Raw genomic sequence first — 20,092 nt, forward strand, 5'->3', positions numbered from 1 at the left:
CACTGGGCACTGGATGTGACACTAAACACAGTGGCATGTGCCAGGAGCTTTTGGGGTGGTTAAGGGATTGGACTAGTCCTAGACTAAAATAAATGTAAAAGCTGTCCAAACTGAAAACAACTTGCACTGACATATCTTAAAATACATCAGTGCCCTTTGTTTTGCCTCAAAGTACACGCAAGTAATGTTTTAGTAAGGCATGTTTGTAAAAATTAGTTATATTTTCTAATTAAACTAAGGCCTAGCCCTGGTTTAAGCTAATCTCTGTCTGGGAAACCATCCCCATAACACTTAATGTTAATACTACTGCTGTTGGAGCCCTGATCACACACAGGCCTTAAAAAAAATATTTCACATTAAGATTAAAGCATCTAAAATGCATAAATGTAAATATTTTTCAAGCTAGCCTGTATGACGTTGTGTAAATTAACATATAATAGAAAATAGATACCTCAATGTTTATCCACTGATGTTGTACCAATTTTCCAAGAATTAATGTTTTTCTTAAAACATCTTCAGCTTCCTCATCTGAAAAATATCTGAGGGTGTTATTTGTGCTACTAGGTAAGCTTGAGAAAACAAACTGTATTGTTGTTGTTTAAATGGTGTCAGTATGTCACAGTTCATGTGATGTGTGTACAGAAAGGATTTGTTTATTACTAATATAATGAATATGATGTCACTTCCAGATTAAGATTTACAGACATTTTTGTATGGAAACTGAAATGTATTTTCTCGTACTGATGCAATAATCGTAAATTATTAATAATAATAATTGTTGATATTCAGTCGCTGCTGGATGTTTGCTGCCTCTCATTGTCTTTGCTGTTATAATGGGAGTCGTTGTGTGGATGAAGTCCAGTCAGGTTAAAAGACTTTTAAAAGGTGATTTTTATAAATGTCTATAACACATTATTCACAATCACTGTGTTTATTGTTATCATTGTTAATCCACATTTTTTTTTTTTTATTGTTACAGGCTGTGTGTCAGGCAGTAGTAAGTATTGTTACATTTTACACAGAAATGAGTTTGATCACTTGTGTAATTTTGTTTACTTTAAAGGGGTTTTTTACATTACCTCTTATTTTATTTCACAGCCACAGATTCTGCAGTGTCAGATCAAGAAATGCAAAAATATAGCTCTTGTGAATCTATGAGTGCTCCTACTAATTTTTAAAAAGTTTAATTCTGTTTTAATTTAGATTCAGATCACAACCAGATCATTATGCAGTTTCATTCGTAAACATATTTTCCGGTTTTTATTAAAAGGGTAATGACACAAGGAATCAAACTTTCCTTGAGCTTTTGACATATAGAGGTCTTAGTATCATTAATACATCATGAAAGTGTCATATAGTTTAAAACATCCTTATCATCAACAACAAATTTATGTCAACTCTAAATACACTCCGTCTGGGCTGCATTCCCCGTATTACAGCATAACTTTCTGCTTAACTACCCTAGTATGAATCATTATTGGAGAAACTAACTAGCATAGTAACTTTGTTGCACATTACGTTGGTTCAACTACATAGTTAATGACATCACATAAATATATCTTTGATACAGTGTACTAAATGTTGCTCGCTTATTTTACTCAAGTGCATGATCTGTGTAAATCTGCATGTCAAACTAACACACAACTATGCTTTTAGCTTAAGAGCTGTAGTTACAACCAAAGTTTGCGATGCAGTTTGCAAATGTCCTTTAAAGGGTATTTCGGGAAATCGATTTTTTCATCAAATCGTTGAAGTATGCTGTATTGACGTAACTTGCATAGTTGGCTAATGATGGTTTTGGGAAATGCACCCCTGGGTATTTGTGGATTTAATGTCACATGGGCAAATTCATTTGCATATGACTGCCCACAAGCATAACGACAACATCTATTTTTATATCATTGTATTACATCATAAATATTAATTTCAACCGGTAATTACAGTTAACCATTTCAGCTGTAAGTTTTAAACTTCATGTCAGAATACAGACATTAAAATGATGCAGCTGAAAGAAGAAAACTTTGTCAGCGATCATTAGGGTTTCTCTGAAACAAGTAAACACATAATTTACTTAAACAGACCGTTTGAGAAGCTGTGTGAGTGAAACCTGCAACACTTCTCCAGCGTCCAATACTGTATGTGAAATCATTGGTGTTTTAGTACACATGTAAATAAGTGTTTGTGAAATATGTCTTTGTGTGTGTATTGTTGCTGCTTTCGACCAAGAGATTGTCTTTAAAAAAAGTTTAATTGATTGAAGTAGACGGTTACAGTATAGTCTTAAAAGGGAAACTCCTTAACTGTCTTTTTCAGTCAGAAGATGAGAAACAGGGAGGAAAGTCATAATATACTGAATTTTGTATGTTTCTTGGGCAAGAAATCATACACCACTATTATGTAGTCATTTAAAGATTAGTTTAATTTCTTATATACAGTGCGTACATTGCTTGTCTTTGCTTGTAAAGCACTTTGAACTGCACTGATATTTAGTAAAAACAGTGTTATATAAATAAATTATTTTTCACAACATACAGTGTCAGTGTTCACATGTTTACCTCTGTATGTTGTCATGTAAATGCACTCATGCAGATTGTTTGTATTTGTGGAAACTTTTGCGTTGCTGTTAATTTTACATGCATTGTACATTTCTTACAGTGATGAATCTAAGTATATTTTAGAAACAAAGTTTGGGTGTATTATCTGAGAGGTGACTTTATTTTCTTACCCATATATGCATTTATTCATTTTTATAGATATATTTTTTATTTTACATATTTTCTGTTCTGCATTTTTTTTCTACTGTTGTTTATGCCTGTATTGTCTTCACAAATAAAGATAAGAACTCTATCTCAAGGTATTTAATGACATCATGGAGTATTTTTCATGGCTATTTGTTGATATAATAACACCTGCTGAATCTAATCAGAAGTCCGGAATGAACATTGAGAGCGCAACTAAAACATTACATAAATTACATGAACTCGTTTAATTTTATCACCACATCCTCTCGTGCCTGCTGTTCTTCACCCTCTTTATTCCTCGAGCTTGAGTAAAAGTGTTAACTCTTGATAATCTTTGAGTAACAGACAAAGGCATTTTTATGACAGGAGATCTAGTTGAATTGGATCTGAACCTTGGATCTGTAGGATCTAACATTTCTTTCAGGATCACTAACATCAAAGATTATCAACAATAACAATATTTAAGATTTGTGATATTGAAAACAAAACTATTACCCCAAGCAAAATAAATATAATACGTTTAGATTTATTGTCTTCACAATTAAATATGGCAGATAGGTAAGCTGCCAATTTAATGGAAACATGGTGTATGTGTTTAGAATAACCAAGTTTGAAAAGATTATAGAAGTATAGAGAAACAATCTCTCACTTCAATGGGTAGGCTAATGTTATTTCAGCTGTGTATTTCACTCATTCAACAAAAGGCCTGTAGCATAGAGGCTCATGAATATTACTTATTACAGGCCAAAACCACCTGTTCTTAGCAGAGCTCCTGAAAGAGGAGCTGTTATAAAAATAGAGAAATGTTTTATACTGCAAATATAAATTCTTAATAACTTCATAATCTAAAACAAAACTCTTGAAAGCTATGAAGGTTACACTTTATTTTGATAGTCCACTTTAGACATTCTACTAACTGTAAATAACTTTGCAACTACATGTCAACTAACTTTCAATAATTTGCAACTATACGTCAACTAACTGTCATTAGTGTATTAGTAGACTGTAAGGGTTGGGGTTAGGGAAGAGGTTTGGGTTAGTGGAATAAGTTGACATGCACCTGCAAAGATACTTATAGACAGTTGAATGTCTGTTGAGATTTCATCACAATAAAGTGTTAGTAGATATTAAGTAGACAGTCTACTAATTCTCTAAAGATTGGTAGTTGATAAGTAGTTGCAAAGTTACTTATAGTTAGTAAAATGTCTAAAGTGGACTATCGAAATAAAGTGTTACCGCTATGAAATATGGGACCTTTAGCAAATTAATTTAGAGACATGAATTTGAATTTGTATGTATTTGAAATTATGTACATTAAATGAGCTTGAAAGCTGTATTTACAACCACACACGTTTGCAATGCAGTTTGCAAATGTTTTGGAATGATCGTTTTGGGTAAAAGCCGAAGCAATGAACTATGCTGTAATGACGAAACTTGTGACCATAGTTGACTAATGATGCTTTTGGGAAAACGCAATCAATAGTGATTTATTTGTATGTTCTCACTAGTGGCAATAACTTTTATCATAGTATTTATGTGAGTGTTTGAGTGTCTCTGACATTAATATACAAATACCTGTAATGTGCTTAAAAGGACAGTTGACGGTAAAAGATTTGTCACAAATCAAACAGGTGGGCCGCCAGACACTGAAGTCTAAAGTCCCTGTGAACCAAAGATCATGATCAGCTTTACTTACACGTTGTGAGGTGAAACAGAATATCACAGGAGGTAAATAGTGGGCGTGGCTTACATTTTCCAATGTGAATTGATTGAATATAGAAAAGTAAGGTTACTCTTAATAACCTCCTTCGTCTTAATAACTTTATTTTTAAGAGTTTAGGTCATTCACCTTAAGTCACCTTCCGCGAAAGTGACTGCGGTTACGCCCACTGAGTGGCAAAAGACAGAGCGGCAGCATTTGAGTAAAAATCTGCAAAAACACAGGGAAAACGCATCTAAATGGGAAAAAGTTGTTGTGCGATAGATTTCGGAAACTTCGGAGCTATCGTTTTACAGACTGCCAAGAGACACAGAAAGGAGAAGTAAATGGATCGTTCATGACAACGTCCACTGACCACAGGTGAGTTAACAAATTGCTAGGGACACTATCAAGTGAAACTAAATTCAATTTTTGCTGATAATTCTTAGTTATACTGACATTTTTGCAGTCGCCAACAGCCAGCCATTTTGTTGAATGTTTTGCCACTCGAGAGGGCAGGTTCCGGCATGGTCACGTGGAAAAGTGACGTCAATGCATACCCTCTATTGAGAAACAGCCTGTGCCTCTAAACATGGCGCCCACGACCCATAATCTTCACGTTCCCTATAGGCCTAATGAGGTTATGTAGACAAAATCGTGACACAAGTTCCACAGTTATCCTTAACAGACTTCAAAGGAAAAATGGAAGCTTATCAATCTTATAATATTTTCTGTTTATTCACATTTAGATGTCGTGTAGTTATAGTGAAGATGCTTGTCTGATCATCTATTGGCTGAATTTTATAGGACTAAACTGGGTGTTTACAAAAGTGTGTTAACAGTCAGTCAACAGTAACAACAGTCATTCGATCTGACAGTGTAAAAGCCATTGCATACATAATATCAAAACACCATTAACACATATTTGTAATCTGTCACTCATAAATGGCTGTGTCCCGAAGAAAATGAAAATGGCAAAAGTTATTCCATTATTTAAAACTGGAAAATAAACACAATTTTAATAATTATAGACCAATTTCATTGCTTCCTCAATTTTCAAAAATTTTAGAAAAGATTTTCAATGCCAGATTAGAAAAATTTGTTGAAAAATACAATCTGATTAATGAAGGCCAATATGGATTCAGAAATAAAAGGTCTACATCTATGGCCATAATTGATGCAACTGAAGAATTATCAAAGGCTTTGGACAACAAAAAAATTACTATTGGTGTATTTATTGATCTGAAAAAAGCCTTTGATACTATTAATCATGCTATACTACTTAAGAAATTAGAAAGATATGGAATACGTGGGGTGGCTGGAAATTGGATAAAGAGCTACTTGAGTGACAGAGTACAATATGTAGAGATGGGCGAATTCTCCTCGGAGTGTTGTGAAATTTCCTGTGGTGTCCCTCAAGGGTCAGTATTGGGCCCAAAACTATTCAATTTGTACATCAACGATATATTTCAAGTTTCTAAATTAATTAAGTGTGTATTGTTTGCAGATGACACCAACATTTTTTATTGTGATGACAATTTTGACAAGGCAATTAATATCATTAATACGGAATTAAGCAACATAAAAAAATGGATGGATAGTAATAAACTATCTTTAAATTTAGATAAAACAAAGGCTATATTATTTGGTAATTATATGAGTAAAACGGACAAAACGATTGAGATAGAAGGGATACAAATTGATTATGTTTCTGAGATTAAATTTCTAGGAGTTACAATAGATAATAGACTAACCTGGAAAACGCACATTAGACACATACAAACTAAAATCTCCAAAAGCCTTGCAATAATAAATAAAGCTAAACAGGTCCTTGATGTCAATATACTACGTACACTGTATTGTACCCTGATTCTACCATATTTGTCTTATTGTGTGGAAGTATGGGGAAATAATTATAACAATGCAATCCATTCATTATGTATGTTACAAAAAAGGGCTATACGTATCATAAATAAAGCTAAATTTTTGGATCATACAAATCCACTTTTTATTGAATCAAAGTTATTGAAACTACAGGACTTAATTAAATTACATACACTACAATTGTCATATAAAGCATATTACAATCTATAACCTGTGAACTTACAAAAGTTATTTATACAGAGAGAACAACTGCATAGCTTACGGAGGCATGGCAATTTCTTAATACCAAGGATAAATACTATTAGGAGGAGTTTCTGTGCGACGATACGTGGTATTAAGTTATGGAACAGTCTCGGGCATGAATACAAACAATGCCGAAGCTTAAATCAATTTAAAGTATTGTATAAAAAAATGGTCTTAACAAATTACAAGGAGAGTGGGGCGCAATTGTGTGCGTAGCATTAGTTGTTGGTTAAGTTTTTCTATCCTATGGATAGTTGGTTTACCATTGTTGGTATTATGATACTGTACTGAAATATTTATGGGTTGATGAGGTTGTGTATTTTACCTTTTAGGTATTTAGTTTACCATTGTTGGTATTATCAGAAGTGTATTAATACGGCTATATATAGTGTGGTTGTAATATCTTACCGTACAGGTATTCTGTTTACCATTGCTGGTATTAATATTGTCAATTGCATGTGCAATTTGCAAGGGATGTGGTCTCTGCATTAGTTTTTTTTTTTTTTTTTCTTGTTATGTTTCTTTTTTTTGGGTGTGTACTTTTTGGATTATGATATTGTATAGGAATATATATTTATTTGATGTTAGGATTTTCTTAACTTATATAGAAGCACATACCATTTTTTCTTATTTCCTGTTGTTTTTCCTATAAATTGTAATTCATGGGGGTGGGTTTAAATAAGTTCTACTTCTACCCACTCCTTTTCGAGCAATAGAGGGTTTGATGCTGTATGATGATTAATACGTGCTGTATTGTCAATGTATGCATTTGATTTTGCTGTTTTGGTTTTGTGATGTATCATAGATATTGCTCGAAACAAACAATAAATAAATAAATAAATAAATAATAATTGCACTATTTAAATGTCTGCTGTAGTTCCACTGGGGGACATTGGGTGGAGTATGCGTTTACTTGGTATATACTGTAGGTAACCAGAGAGCAAGAGAGGCCAGACGGTATCGAATTATAAAATTGTAGGGCTGAATTCATGGAAATTTGGCGTTATTAATGGTATTCCTTTGGGAGTAACTATGGAGGATTTAAAAAAGAACATAGAAGGAGGAAAGGTTATAGATGCAGTTCGGTTGCAAATGAACAGGGAAGGAAGAAGAGTGGACAGTCTATCGGTACGGCTAAAACTGGAAGGGAAAGATTTACCAGACCGAATTAGAATGGGTTTTATCAGTTATCCGGTTAGGAAGTATATAGCTCCTCCTTTAAGGTGTTATAATTGCCAGAGATATGGACATACTGCTTCAGTGTGTAAATCTAAAATTAGATGTGCGCGTTGTGGAGGGGAGCATGAATTTGGGAAGTGTGGAGAAGGAGTAGGTTTGAAGTGTTGTAACTGTGGAGGTAGTCATAATGCGGCGTATGGAGGTTGTGAGGCAAGGAAAAGGGCAAAGGAAATACAACAGGAAAAAGAAAGAAATAACATTACTTATGCAGAAGCAGTTAAGGTAGTTAGTGGTAGGAATAAACAAAATAGGACAGATGAAATGGAGAATGGGAAAGAAAGAGATGGGATTGGAAGGAGTGAAGGACATAGAATAACAGAGGATACAATGATAGTAAGTAAGAAAAATTTTGTGCTATTCATGGTAGAGGTAATTAATTGTACAGCGCAAACAGAAAGAAGAACAGAGAAGTTACAGATAATTGTTAAAGCAGCTGAAAGATTTTTAGAGATAAAGGGATTGACATATGAAGATATAATGAGAAGTCTTAGTTCAGAATCTCAGTCGAGTCAGGAAGTATGGGTTGGATAGGGTTATGTTAATAATTTTACAATGGAATGCTAGAAGCCTTTGTGCGAATGGACAAGAGTTTAAGGGATACATAAGCCAAATGAGAGATAAGCCAGATGTTATAAATATTCAAGAGTCATGGTTGTGTCCTAGATTAGATTTTGTTTTAAAAGGATATACAAGTGTAAGAAGAGATAGGGAAGAAGGTAAAGGAGGAGGTTGTGTAATTTTTTTAAAGGAAGGAATTGTATATAGAGTTTTGGAGAAAGGGGAAACAATGGAGTATATAGTTGTGGAAATTTGGTATGAAAATAAGAAGTATGTTATAATAAATTTTTACAATCCATGTAAAAGGCTAATATTAGAAAGTATGGCAGCTATAAAAGGTTTAAGGGGGGAAAGAGTTATAATTTGTGGGGACTTCAATGCGCATAGCAATTTATGGGGAGGTTTGTTAACTGATACTAATGGTCTGGTCATGGAAGAGCTTATGGAGAATGAGAACTTGGTCTGTATAAATGATGGGACCAGTACAAGAATAGATGTAAATTCAGGGAAAGAATCAGCAATAGATATAACAATTGTGTCTAAGGAGTTAGGGGGAATAATAAATTGGGAGGTTTTAAAAAACTGTACAATTGGAAGCGATCATTATCCTGTTTTAAGCACAATAGTAAATAATGGTATAAGGAATGTAAAGCAGGTAAATACAGGGAAATGGAGGTATGAAAAGGCAGATTGGGAGGAATTTGGGAAAAAGTGTGAGGAGGGATTAAAATTGATTAAGTTGAAGGAAGAAATTATAATTGAAAGGTTATATAAAGAATTAATAACAGTGATACAAAGTGCTGCTAGTGATTGTATTCCAAAAAGCAAAGGGAAAAGGGTGGGGAAAATAGTCCCGTGGTGGAATGAGAGGTGTACAGCCGCAGTTAAGAGGAAGAGAAAAGCATTCAAAAATCTTAAGAAAACGCATAATTGGGAAAGTATGATAAAATATAAAAAAGCTCAAGCAGAAGCTAGAAGAATAATAAGGGAAGTAAAGAAAGATTATTGGAGATCATTCTGTGAAGGATTAGGAAAAAGTACTCCAATTGAGGAAGTTTGGGGGATGATTAAAAAAATGAGTGGGATTCGAAGAGAATATGATTACCCGGTATTAAGTATTGGGGAAGAGATAGCTATAAGTGACAAAGAAAAAGCAGAAATGTTTCAGAGGGAATTTTCAAAAATTAATAGTTCAGATAATTTGTCAAAGGAGTGCAAGGAAATGAGACAGAAATTGTTGAAAGAGTATCCATATATTAAGGAGAAAAAAAGAGTTACAAATGGGTTACTTGATGTTCCTTTTTCATTTTCAGAGTTAAAGAGGGCTTTAAGAAATACAAAGGCATCAATGCCAGGGCAAGATGGAATTAGTTATGCAATGTTAAAAAAGTTGAGTGATGTGTCTCTTAAAATCATTCTAGAGTTTTATAATAGGGTATGGGAAGAAGGGATTATACCTAAGAGCTGGAAAGAGGCTTTAATTATACCGATTAGGAAACCAGGTAAAGAACCAACAACGCCTTTAAACTATAGGCCAATAGCATTAACCTCACATTTGGGTAAACTAATGGAAAAAATGATTACTGATCGTTTAATGTATCATATGGAAAAAATTAATTTGTTCTCTCCATACCAGAATGGGTTTAGACATGGGAAGGGAACTATGGACTCAATTATCAAGTTGGAATCAGATATCAGGAAAGCGTTGGTAAACAAAGAAACCGTCATAGCAGTCTTTTTTGATGTGGAGAAAGCATATGATATGCTATGGAAGGAGGGTCTGTTGATAAAGTTAGATAAAATTGGAATTGAGGGGAAAATGTATAATTGGATTAAAGATTTTTTAATTGATAGGAATATAAAAGTAAAAGTAGGAGAATGTATATCAAGAGAAGGGAAAATTGAGAATGGAACTCCTCAGGGGAGTGTCATAAGTCCTTTGTTGTTTATAATTATGATAAATGATGTATTTGAATCGCTAGATAGAAGTATAAATAAATCATTATTCGCAGATGATGGGGCACTGTGGTTCAGAGGTAGGAATGTCAACTATATTGTTAATAAAATGCAATCAGCGATAAATAATGTTGAAATGTGGTCGTATAAATGGGGTTTTAAATTTTCAGTGGAAAAAACCAAATACATATTTTTTACAAATAAAAGGGCAAGTATACATTTAAAAATGAAGTTATATAATAAAGAGTTAGAACAAGTTAAAGTGATACGATTTTTAGGTATGTGGTTTGACACAAAAGTTACGTGGAGTATACATATAAATAAGATGGTGGAAAAATGTAAGAAGATATTAAATGTAATGAGATGTATTTCAGGACGTGAATGGGGAGCGGATAGATTGGCATTAAAAACTATTTACACAACAATGATAAGAGCTATATTAGATTATGGTTGTATAGCATATGGTTCAGCTGCAAAGACACACATGGAAAAATTAGAGAGAATTCAATCACAAGCTTTGAGAATTTGTTGCGGGGCTTATCCTTCTTCTCCTGTTCCAGCGTTACAGGTGGAAATGGGAGAGATGCCAATTAGTTAAGAAGGAAGCAATTGATACTGGCTTACTGGGCGAACCTTAAAGGTCAGAAGGATAGTCATCCGACAAAAGGTATAATTGAGACATGCTGGGATCATGGTAAAAGGAAAGTTAACAGTTTTGGATGGATCATTAAAGACTTAGTGCAGAGTATGAAACTAAATGAGTACAGAGTTATTCCAGTAGTAATAATACCAGAAACACCAATATGGATTTTACCACAACCAAAGATAGATCTATCTTTATTGGAATCAAGGCAAGATAAGAATGAGAGTATTGATGAAGCAGGGATGACAAGAGAATATATTGGATCAATGTATGAACAGTATACGCAGGTGTACACCGATGCATCCAAAGACCCACAGAATGGTCAGGTGGGGGTAGCATATATCATCCCTAGGATAAAAGTGGAAAAAGCGGTAAGAATAACAGATCATGTTTCAGTTTTTACAGGAGAGTTAATGGCAATTATGATGGCAATGAATAAAATAAATGAAATTGGATTAAATAGAACTCTGATATGCTCAGATTCAAGTTCAGCTTTGCGTTGTCTAGAAGTACAAAAATCTGAAACTAGACAGGATATTGTATTGGAGATATTGCAGACAATGTATATGATGCAACGGACAAATAATATAGTTCAATTCTTGTGGGTCCCGGCCCATGCTGGAATATTAGGTAATGAAGCAGCAGACAAATTAGCAAAACAAGTTAGGACAAATGAAAGAATTGATATGGAAGTAATGTATAGTAAAGCAGAACTCAAGTCAATAATAAAAAGAGAGATAAATATAAACTGGCAATCTTATTGGGATAATGAACAAAAAGGAAGACATTTATATTCAATACAACCAATTGTAGGAAGAGGAAGGAGTTCGAGGGGGAGAAGAAAGGAAGACACTATTATATCAAGATTAAGACTTGGACATTCAGGTCTTAACTCGACAATGCATGTAATAGGGAAACATCCTACAGGATTGTGTGAGTGGTGTGGAGTTAGAGAAACAGTGGAGCATGTGCTTATTAATTGCAATAGATACATAGAGGAAAGGACTAAACTAATAGAAGAATTTAGGAAGAAAGGTGTACAACAACTAACATTAAAGAAGCTTCTAGATCTAGAGGTAGGGGATAGTTTATTAATTAAATTCTTAAATAGTACTAATTTAATAAATAGAATATAGGTATTATTATTATTATTATTATTATTAATCCTCTCTGGTCTGTGACGGACTTGAGCTGTAGATGGAGGAGCTGGAACACGCAGCAACATCGAAAGCTTGAGTCCTGAGTGGTCTGGGGGAAGGATTATAGTGTCTCTGATCCAATACCCACAGTAGATGGCGGTAATGCTCTTTTAAGAATGCGAGCCGCCAATAAGCTCAAAGAAGAAGAAGAAGAAGAAGAAGCAAGAGAGGCCAGGGCTGCGTCCGAAACCGCATACTGTATAGTAGGTACTGAATTAGATGAATCCTGGTAGTATGAATGAGATTCGGACGTACTACATCCGCCATCTTGCTACATCACGTGACATACGTTGTCATCACGTCATGTCATTTCAGCGCGAAAACAGCCGCGCCTCTTCTTCTTCGTTGGATAACTCCTCGTCCGGGGCATCATGGGATAGTGAAGCGTCCATCGTATGCACACTGCAAAATCTAACCGGAAGTAGTAGGTCATCCGGGTACTTTTCGCATACTGTTTTTCGAATACTATGTATTCGGACATACTACTCGCCTCGCCTACTGCTTTTCGCGTACTATATAGTATGTAGTAGGCGGTTTCGGACGCAGCACAGGTGTAGGGAAGTAGTCGACAATTTTTGACCGTGTCAGGATCATGTAAGGACATGTAAATTTGTGTGTATTACAATGTCGTAATACGGTGGCCGGGAAGTGCGAAACAAAACAGCAAAACCGAAATTAAAACAACAAATTAAAAACACAAAGGCAAATCTAAAAACAAAATAACAATTCAGAAAACACAACGCATAATCAGAAATCAAAACAACAAGTCAGAAATTTCAACGCCAGATCTGAAAACAAAATAACAAACCTGAAAACAAAATAACAAACCAGAAAACACAAAAACATGCCAGAAAGCAAATTTACAAGTCAGAAATCACAACAGCAAATCAGAACAACCGGAAAAGGTAGGTACAATGTGTGAGTGGATTGGTTACTGCTGATTGGTCGACAAGTCTGTCAATCAAAACACTGCGGAAGGTCAGGACAACAGGAAGTGACGTCATTTTACACGTGCGAGGAACCGACCGTGTTATGATCGTGTTGCCTGTACGAGCAGTCTGGTATCGCGTTGTGACAGCCTGCACAAGAGAATACATTATGTATTGCCCTTACTGTGGCTTCAGATTTGACACTTTGCCAACTTTTTGCAGCTCATGTGGTAAAAATCTTAAGGTTTTCAAAGAGACACAACAGGAAACGTGTGCCCCCATGTCATCGGACGTTGCAGGTATTATTATAAACTAGCGTTATCTTAGCTATTGTTTTGTATTTAAAAGAACACAAAATATTGTAATATATAGCTTACTGCAATAAGTAGCGTGTGACTGATAGCTCAGCTTAAATACAAATCGTTGGTGAAGCAAGTAACGTTGAGGTATAAACAGCGTTGATTTTTGTCTCTTGTACACAGTAGTTAAAGCAGACGTGGGCACAACACCAACGCCCACCTTAAATCAGTTTTTGGAGTACCGACAACTGAAGTCTAAAGAAAGAACTAATTTTTCAATTTCCAAGAAAGGAGGATCAAGCAAACATGAGCAGAAGAAAGTTCAGGTAACGTTACAGTATACTTTACAAGTGGGAGTTTAGCTATGAATTTTGAATTGCACATTCCTTACAGTGATATTGTTTGAATTCTTACAGATTAATATCGGTATAATGTGTCTTCAGAGTGGTGCCTTAAAACCACTACGGGGGAAAACACTCCCCCTGTTCACAGACCCACAAATAACTGCAAACGATCTCCTTAGGATGGCAGAAAAAAAATTCAAAGACTTTAACAAAGACATGGAGGAAGGACCCTACATACTTCTCTATCCAGATTTATCTGAAGTTATTAATGTTCCCGGGACACAGAGACCCTTTACACTTAAAGATTACAAATCTGAGATTGGAAAACCATATCAGAGGATAAATTTGTTTATTTGCAAAAAGAATGACTTTGAAGGTTAGTTTATCACAATTTATTTATTGAATATATTTAAGCCCAATAACATAACACAGTTTCTTATGTGTGCAGCAAACCAAATTCTCAGTTCAGACTCTGACACAGACACAGAAGTTTTCATAAGAACAAGGCATACGGATGAATCCAACCTGGCTGACACAATGGTAAGATTATTAAGACAATTCTTTTTCTTTAAAAGTCCTTTCCAACACTGTTGATGAAAGCAAAGATGAAAACAAATTCCTTAAAAAAGTATTGAATGGTATACCAGTTATATTTGTTTAGATTGTGTGTGTGTGTGTGTGTGTGTGTGTGTGTGTGTGTGTGTGTGTGTGTGTGTGTGTGTGAGTGATATATATATATATATATATATATATATATATATATATATATATATATATATATATATATATATATAAAACATGTTTTTTTTTCTTTAGCCAATAACACCTCAGCATTCAAGCACACCGGAAAAAACAACAGTTAACAAAACGTAAGGTCTTCTTAATATTGTAAATGCTTCATTTGTTGTTGGTCAAATCTGTGCTAAACATCATATGATTACCTCATTTTATTTTTTTTATTGTTTGTGTGCTGTTTAGTGGTCTTGATGTGGTTCCACAACACAGAGGTGTAATAGAGGTTAGTGGTAATTGCTTTTAACCTAGTAGTGTGTCTTGAGTTGTGTCTGATCCCTGGATCCTACTCTTGTGCTTCTATTGTTGTGATTTTTAATAAGGTACTGCATAGAAAAAAACTAGTAATAGAAACTGCTTGCCAAAATTAAATAATAGTATCTGTCTTTTGAAAATGACACTGTAACAGTTCTATATAAAATTACAGCTGGCAATGAAACCTGTTTTTTGTTTAGCTTTCTGATTCCGAGGATGAGCGTCCAAGTACTTCAGACCATGCTGCCAGAGAGAATCTGTGTTACAGGTTTGTCGGGTTAGTGAAAAAAAAATAATTTTGTACTTTGCTTATGAAATGTGTAAATTTTTTTGCTTGCTCTCTTTTTATGTAGAGAATACGTGGATGTGTATGCGCCTCCGACTACTCAAGAGGATGATGAGCTTGTAACCACAGCACAAAGTTTTGACCTCCCAGAACAGCTAGAGTAAGCTGCAGATAGAAGATATACACCGTGGGCACAATTATTAGGCAAGTGGTATTTTTGAGGATTACTTTTGTTATTGTACAACTACAGTGCTCTGGGTCAATTCAAAATGTTAACAAACCCTCAAACCTGAACATTTAAGTAGTAAAATTGAAATGTTGGCTTTCTTAAGAGAATATTTCTATGTACACCATTATTAGGCAACTATTAGTGTGCAGAATTATTAGGCAACTGAATGAAAAAAGATTTTCCCATCTCACTTGTTTTTTTTCACTTGTTAAAGTGAAAATAATAAACAAACTCTACATTTACAAATAAACATTTCTGAAAAAAAAAAAACAGTGACCAATATAGCCACCCTTCTTTTCGATAACAGTCACAAGCCTTCCATTCACGGATTCAGTCAGTTTCTTGATCTGGTCAGAATCAACATTTTGTGTAGCCACAGCCTCCAGACACTGTTCAGAGAGGTGTACTGTTTACCTTCACTGTAAATGTCCTGCTTAAGAAGGGTCCAAAAGTTCTTAATAGGGTTTAAGTCAGGTAAATAAAGGGGCCATGTCATTAGTTTTTCACCTTTAAAGGCGGAGTCCACGATGTTTGAAAGCCAATGTTGATATTTGAAATCACCTAAACAAACACGCCCCTACCCCAATAGAATCTGGACCTTCTGTTGATAGACCTGCCCCACACATACGCAACCCAGGCAACGGAGACGGTTAGTAGACACGCTCCTTACTGCTGATTGGCTATAAGTGTGTTTTGGTAGTCGGCCCGTCTCCTTTTCCAAAGCGTTTTTCAAACATCGTGGACTCCGCCTTTAAGGCCTTTACTGGCCAGCCACTCAGTTGAGTACTTTGATGCATGTGCTGAAGCGTTGTCTTGCATAAAAAAGTCTTATTGAAAAATGCAGATTTTTTCCTGTACCACTGCTTGAAGAAAGTGTCTTCTAAAAATTGGCAGTAGGTCTGAGAGTTGTTTTTTATTTCTATTTTCAACCCAAAAAGGTCCAACTAGCTCATGTTTAATAATACCTGTCTGTGCCTGCCTGCCTGTAGTGTTTTTAAGAAAGCCAAAATTTCAATTTTACTACTTAAATGTTCAGGTTTGAGGGTTTGTTAACATTTTGAATTGACCAAGAGCACTGTAGTTGTACAATAACAAAAGTAATCCTCAAAAATACAACTTGCCGTGTGTGTGTGTGTGTGTGTGCGTGTGCGTGTGCGTGTGTGTGTGTGTGTACGTAACACACATACACGCGCACACACACACACACACACATATATAAACGTACATACATACATAGATATACACAAATACTGATTCACTCATTAAAAAAGACAAAATGATAAAAATTGTGTTTAATATCTTTAGGGGTGAAAGCAGTTTAACAGCTCCTGACATTATTTCGAATCTGGCTCTTGCCATTGATCGAAAGAGTGTCAGCAGATTCAACATAATGAGATCCAATGTGTGGGATGGAGCAGTCAGAGGATTTAAACGGGTATCATACTCAGAATTCAATGATATGTTTGTGAAGTTCTCGGATGATGCTGGCACGTTTGAAGAGGGACTTGATACAGGAGGACCAAGAAGGGAACTTCTCACTTTACTGATGAGCTCCCTGCAGAATCGACCCATTTTTGATGGACCTCCTTATAGCCGCTACGTGGTATACAATTCAGTTGGTATGCATTTATTTTGATTTTGATTTTTTTTTTTTTTTTAAAGCATTACCTGTTATTGACAAATACCATCTGTGTAACAATTACAGTCTGTGACTCTAATATTCAGTGTGTGATTTGGCTTTACTTTCTATGACAGCGGTTAGGGAAGATGAGTATTTCTTAGCAGGGAAGATGATTGCGGTGTCAATAGTACATGGAGGACCAGGGCCCCATTTTCTCTCAAAAGACCTGGTAAACCACATTATAGACCAGCCCTCTTTCAGCGCTACTGTTAAAGATGTGACAGATGAGGGTATAGTGAAAGCATTGCAAGAGGTATGGTAATAGACCGGTGATTAGTTGGAAGGTTTCAATTCATATAATTGAATTAATTGATGACCCTAGACATTTTATAAGTTTAAGGGATTGCTGTATTTATTACAATAAAATCCTAAATATTTTATTTTCATTTTGAGAGAATTTTTTAGAATGGATGACTTGTTAACATGTCTACCACATACCAACTTACTCTTGTCAATTTTCTCAGATTCAGAATGCCACTTCTCTGGAGTCACTACAAGATCTAATTTTAAAGAACAGCTCTCTGCTCCAGACTGCTGGGTGTTTTCGACTGGTGAAGAATTTTGAGGAGAAACATAAAGTTGTGGAAGAATATCTCAGGTGGTATGTGATTGACAGAAACCAGAGTGTAATCAAAAGGTAATTTATTAAAAAATAAGTCAAATAAACATTACATCCTGGGCAAATGTTTATTATAAGATGTACAAAATAGCTGTAATTTAATGTTCATACAATTTTTTACACATTTTTTAAAATCTTTACTAGATTTAAAGATGGACTTGCCACCCTGCAGTTTCTGACTGCACTTCAGCAGCATCCCCGTGTGTTAGGATCTTTCCTGTGCCACAATGAAAAGAAACTAACAGCCATCGATTTGGAAAACCTCTTCAAACACGAACTTAGCCCAGCAGGTAGTAACCAGAGGCAAAACGAATCCAAGACCCTTTCCTTTTGGTCAGACTATCTCCTCGACTGTGAAGGTGTGTTATTCGAAATTTAACAAACAGATGTTTTTACTGAACTTCAAAAATCTATAAGAGAAATAATAATTTTTGTGTTTGTAGAACACCAGACTGAAGTGTCACTGGAGAATCTGCTGATGTTCGCCACTGGTCTCACATCACTTCCACCAGCTGGAATAACACCACAACCATGCATTGTTTTTCTTGACACTTCACCCTTTCCAATGGCAAACACATGTGCAAACACCCTCAAGTTACCGCTTTCAGAGACATACAGTAGTTTTAAATCTCACATGGATTTCGGAATCCAGAATTCTCCAGGCTTTGGATGCTTTTAATTAAACTCAAATGTACTAGTCAGTATCAGTGTTCACAGTTTTTGAAATGTCACAGTTTTCAGTTTATGCATGGCATTAAGTTCTTAACATGATGTACCCCGTGGTTTCTAGTGTCATCTTTAAGAATTCTCGTGCTCAGAGACCTGCTGTTTCCTTCATTGTAAAATAAAGATGTAATGCTTCCTCCCAATTCTGTGGCCTCTGTAATTGATTATGTTCCATTGCAAATTCTAGATATTCCTGAATTTTTATATCCCCACATAACTGTGTTGCCAGCCTTGACTCAGGAAAAGCTCCTAAGTCCACATCATTAACTGGAAAGCCACAATCCCTCGATCCAGATCTGCAAGAAGTAACATTATATGTATATAGCATATACATTTATGTATGCTTATCTTAATTACATTGGTTAAATGCATTTTACACATGTATGATTTGTGAACCTGTGTGGTAGAAGATACAGCTCATTTGGTACTCCACCAGGGCACATGGCAAGTCTAGAAGGCCTAATCCTGTGCTTATTCCACAGCTCTACACATTCATCCAAGTCTGCCTGAAGGATATGTTGAAAGCAAAATTGAAGCAGGCACTGGTGTTCATTGCTGCCATTGAAGTGTCCATCGTTTCTGAGATCCCCAAAAAGGTTTATCCAGAACTGTGCCCTACAAAAATAGTCCACATAAATCAGTCACATACAATACTGTATTCTTAATTGTAACCCTTCCAGCTAAAGTCATTTTTTCAAGTTTTCCACATTAAATCATTCTGCATAATTTAAAGAACATTCTGTGAAAATATTCCGAATCAAATATGAAATTAATAGCTTTCAAAAATCAAACTTTTATACTCGTTTGTCTGGTTTACAGACAGGGTCACAAATTTGCATATTATGGCTAGTTGAAAGAAGTATACGAATGTACAAATTGTAATAGTATAGCATCAATCAAACAAACAATTACATTTATAGCATTAAGTTAATACTATGCTCAAGACTAACCTTGCTTTCCTTAAGATGGACCACCAAGATTCGATGCGCTGATTACTCATTGATGTACCATACATGTGACTTCTTAAACCAGAATAGTAATCTGTATGGTGATGGCGGAGAGTGCACTGTATTGCTGCTAATGTACCGTTTTCTGTTCCACAGTCCGTTCGTAATCTCATAGGAACAACACCCATGCGTTGTACACAGGAAATGAAGTTGTGTGCAATGACAGCAGGGTCGTTGTTTGTATGTCCACAAGTAAGCCACATAACACGCCTCGAAAAACCATCAATGCAACCCGATATAGCGAAACCAAATGGTTTCAGTTTATCGTACCCATCTACATGCCATAGATAGTTCGGTCCCATGGAATGATATGTACGCCGGACAAATCTACGACGTGTTCTCTGAAATGTCCCTTGTGGGTTTAGCTCCTGCATCAATCGCATAACATCATCCCGTTTTACATGCAACTTGTGTTTCTGCTGAAGTGCCAACCACATTGTCCGGTAGCCGAATAACTGTCCTGGTCCATGTAGCTCCGCTCTTATGGCATTCCTGACATCGTGTACTGGGGAATAGTTTTTTCTTCTAAACATATTTGCTTCCTTTAGATGTGTTTTAAGAGAGCGCATGCTAATCTTAATGCCATGGTAAGTTGAAAGCATGTCCAAAATCACGGCATATGAATGTCCGTCCTCAAAATAGCGTTGAATGTATTCCATTCTTCTGCCTTCAAGTTTGTTGATTCAAAAAGTCTTACTTCCTGTATATCTTGATTGACAGACGTGTCGTCCAATCAGCAGTAACCAATCCACGACGTGTCGTC

At 35.4% G+C, this 20,092-nt stretch overlaps 1 protein-coding gene and 2 long non-coding RNA genes across 4 annotated transcripts; 2 read left to right on the plus strand and 1 right to left on the minus strand.

Annotated features, from left to right (window-relative positions):
- The first annotated feature begins 419 nt into the window (after positions 1-419).
- On the plus strand, positions 420-2,810 carry LOC135771577 (uncharacterized). Its single transcript, XR_010542974.2, has 3 exons — positions 420-885; positions 980-997; positions 1,099-2,810. It is a non-coding gene; the product is annotated as an uncharacterized lncRNA (long non-coding RNA).
- Positions 2,811-13,143: 10,333 nt separating this feature from the next.
- Positions 13,144-18,465, plus strand: LOC135775984 (uncharacterized). 2 transcript variants are annotated; one of them, XM_065286607.2, is made up of 13 exons: positions 13,144-13,390; positions 13,574-13,716; positions 13,807-14,110; positions 14,183-14,274; positions 14,551-14,603; positions 14,713-14,752; positions 14,982-15,049; positions 15,135-15,227; positions 16,602-16,915; positions 17,052-17,230; positions 17,442-17,614; positions 17,741-17,955; positions 18,040-18,465. In XM_065286607.2, the coding sequence occupies exons 1-13, from the start codon at positions 13,195-13,197 to the stop codon at positions 18,273-18,275; spliced, it is 2,106 nt and encodes a 701-aa protein (XP_065142679.1). In that variant the 5' UTR covers positions 13,144-13,194; the 3' UTR covers positions 18,276-18,465. The 2 variants fall into 2 exon arrangements, with proteins under 2 accessions (XP_065142679.1, XP_065142683.1); XM_065286611.2 differs by having other exon boundaries at positions 13,145-13,390; positions 17,052-17,146.
- Positions 18,466-18,480: 15 nt separating this feature from the next.
- On the minus strand, positions 18,481-20,036 carry LOC135776001 (uncharacterized). Its single transcript, XR_010544002.2, has 3 exons — positions 19,273-20,036; positions 18,719-18,937; positions 18,481-18,618 (listed from the first exon to the last, which is right to left on the minus strand). It is a non-coding gene; the product is annotated as an uncharacterized lncRNA (long non-coding RNA).
- Between the last annotated feature and the right edge of the window lie 56 nt (positions 20,037-20,092).

Source organism: Paramisgurnus dabryanus, chromosome 19 (assembly GCF_030506205.2).
Source record: "Paramisgurnus dabryanus chromosome 19, PD_genome_1.1, whole genome shotgun sequence".
Taxonomy (NCBI): Eukaryota; Metazoa; Chordata; class Actinopteri; order Cypriniformes; family Cobitidae; genus Paramisgurnus; species Paramisgurnus dabryanus.

Excerpts from the sequence above, each read along its gene's own strand:
- LOC135775984 (XM_065286607.2), top strand. The coding sequence starts at position 13,195 with ATGATCGTGTTGCCTGTACGAGCAGTCTGGTATCGCGTTGTGACAGCC. Across the intron at positions 14,604-14,712 it reads AAAACAACAGTTAACAAAAC|TGGTCTTGATGTGGTTCCAC; the intron begins GTAAGGTCTTCT and ends TGTGCTGTTTAG. Across the intron at positions 15,050-15,134 it reads AGAGAGAATCTGTGTTACAG|AGAATACGTGGATGTGTATG; the intron begins GTTTGTCGGGTT and ends CTTTTTATGTAG.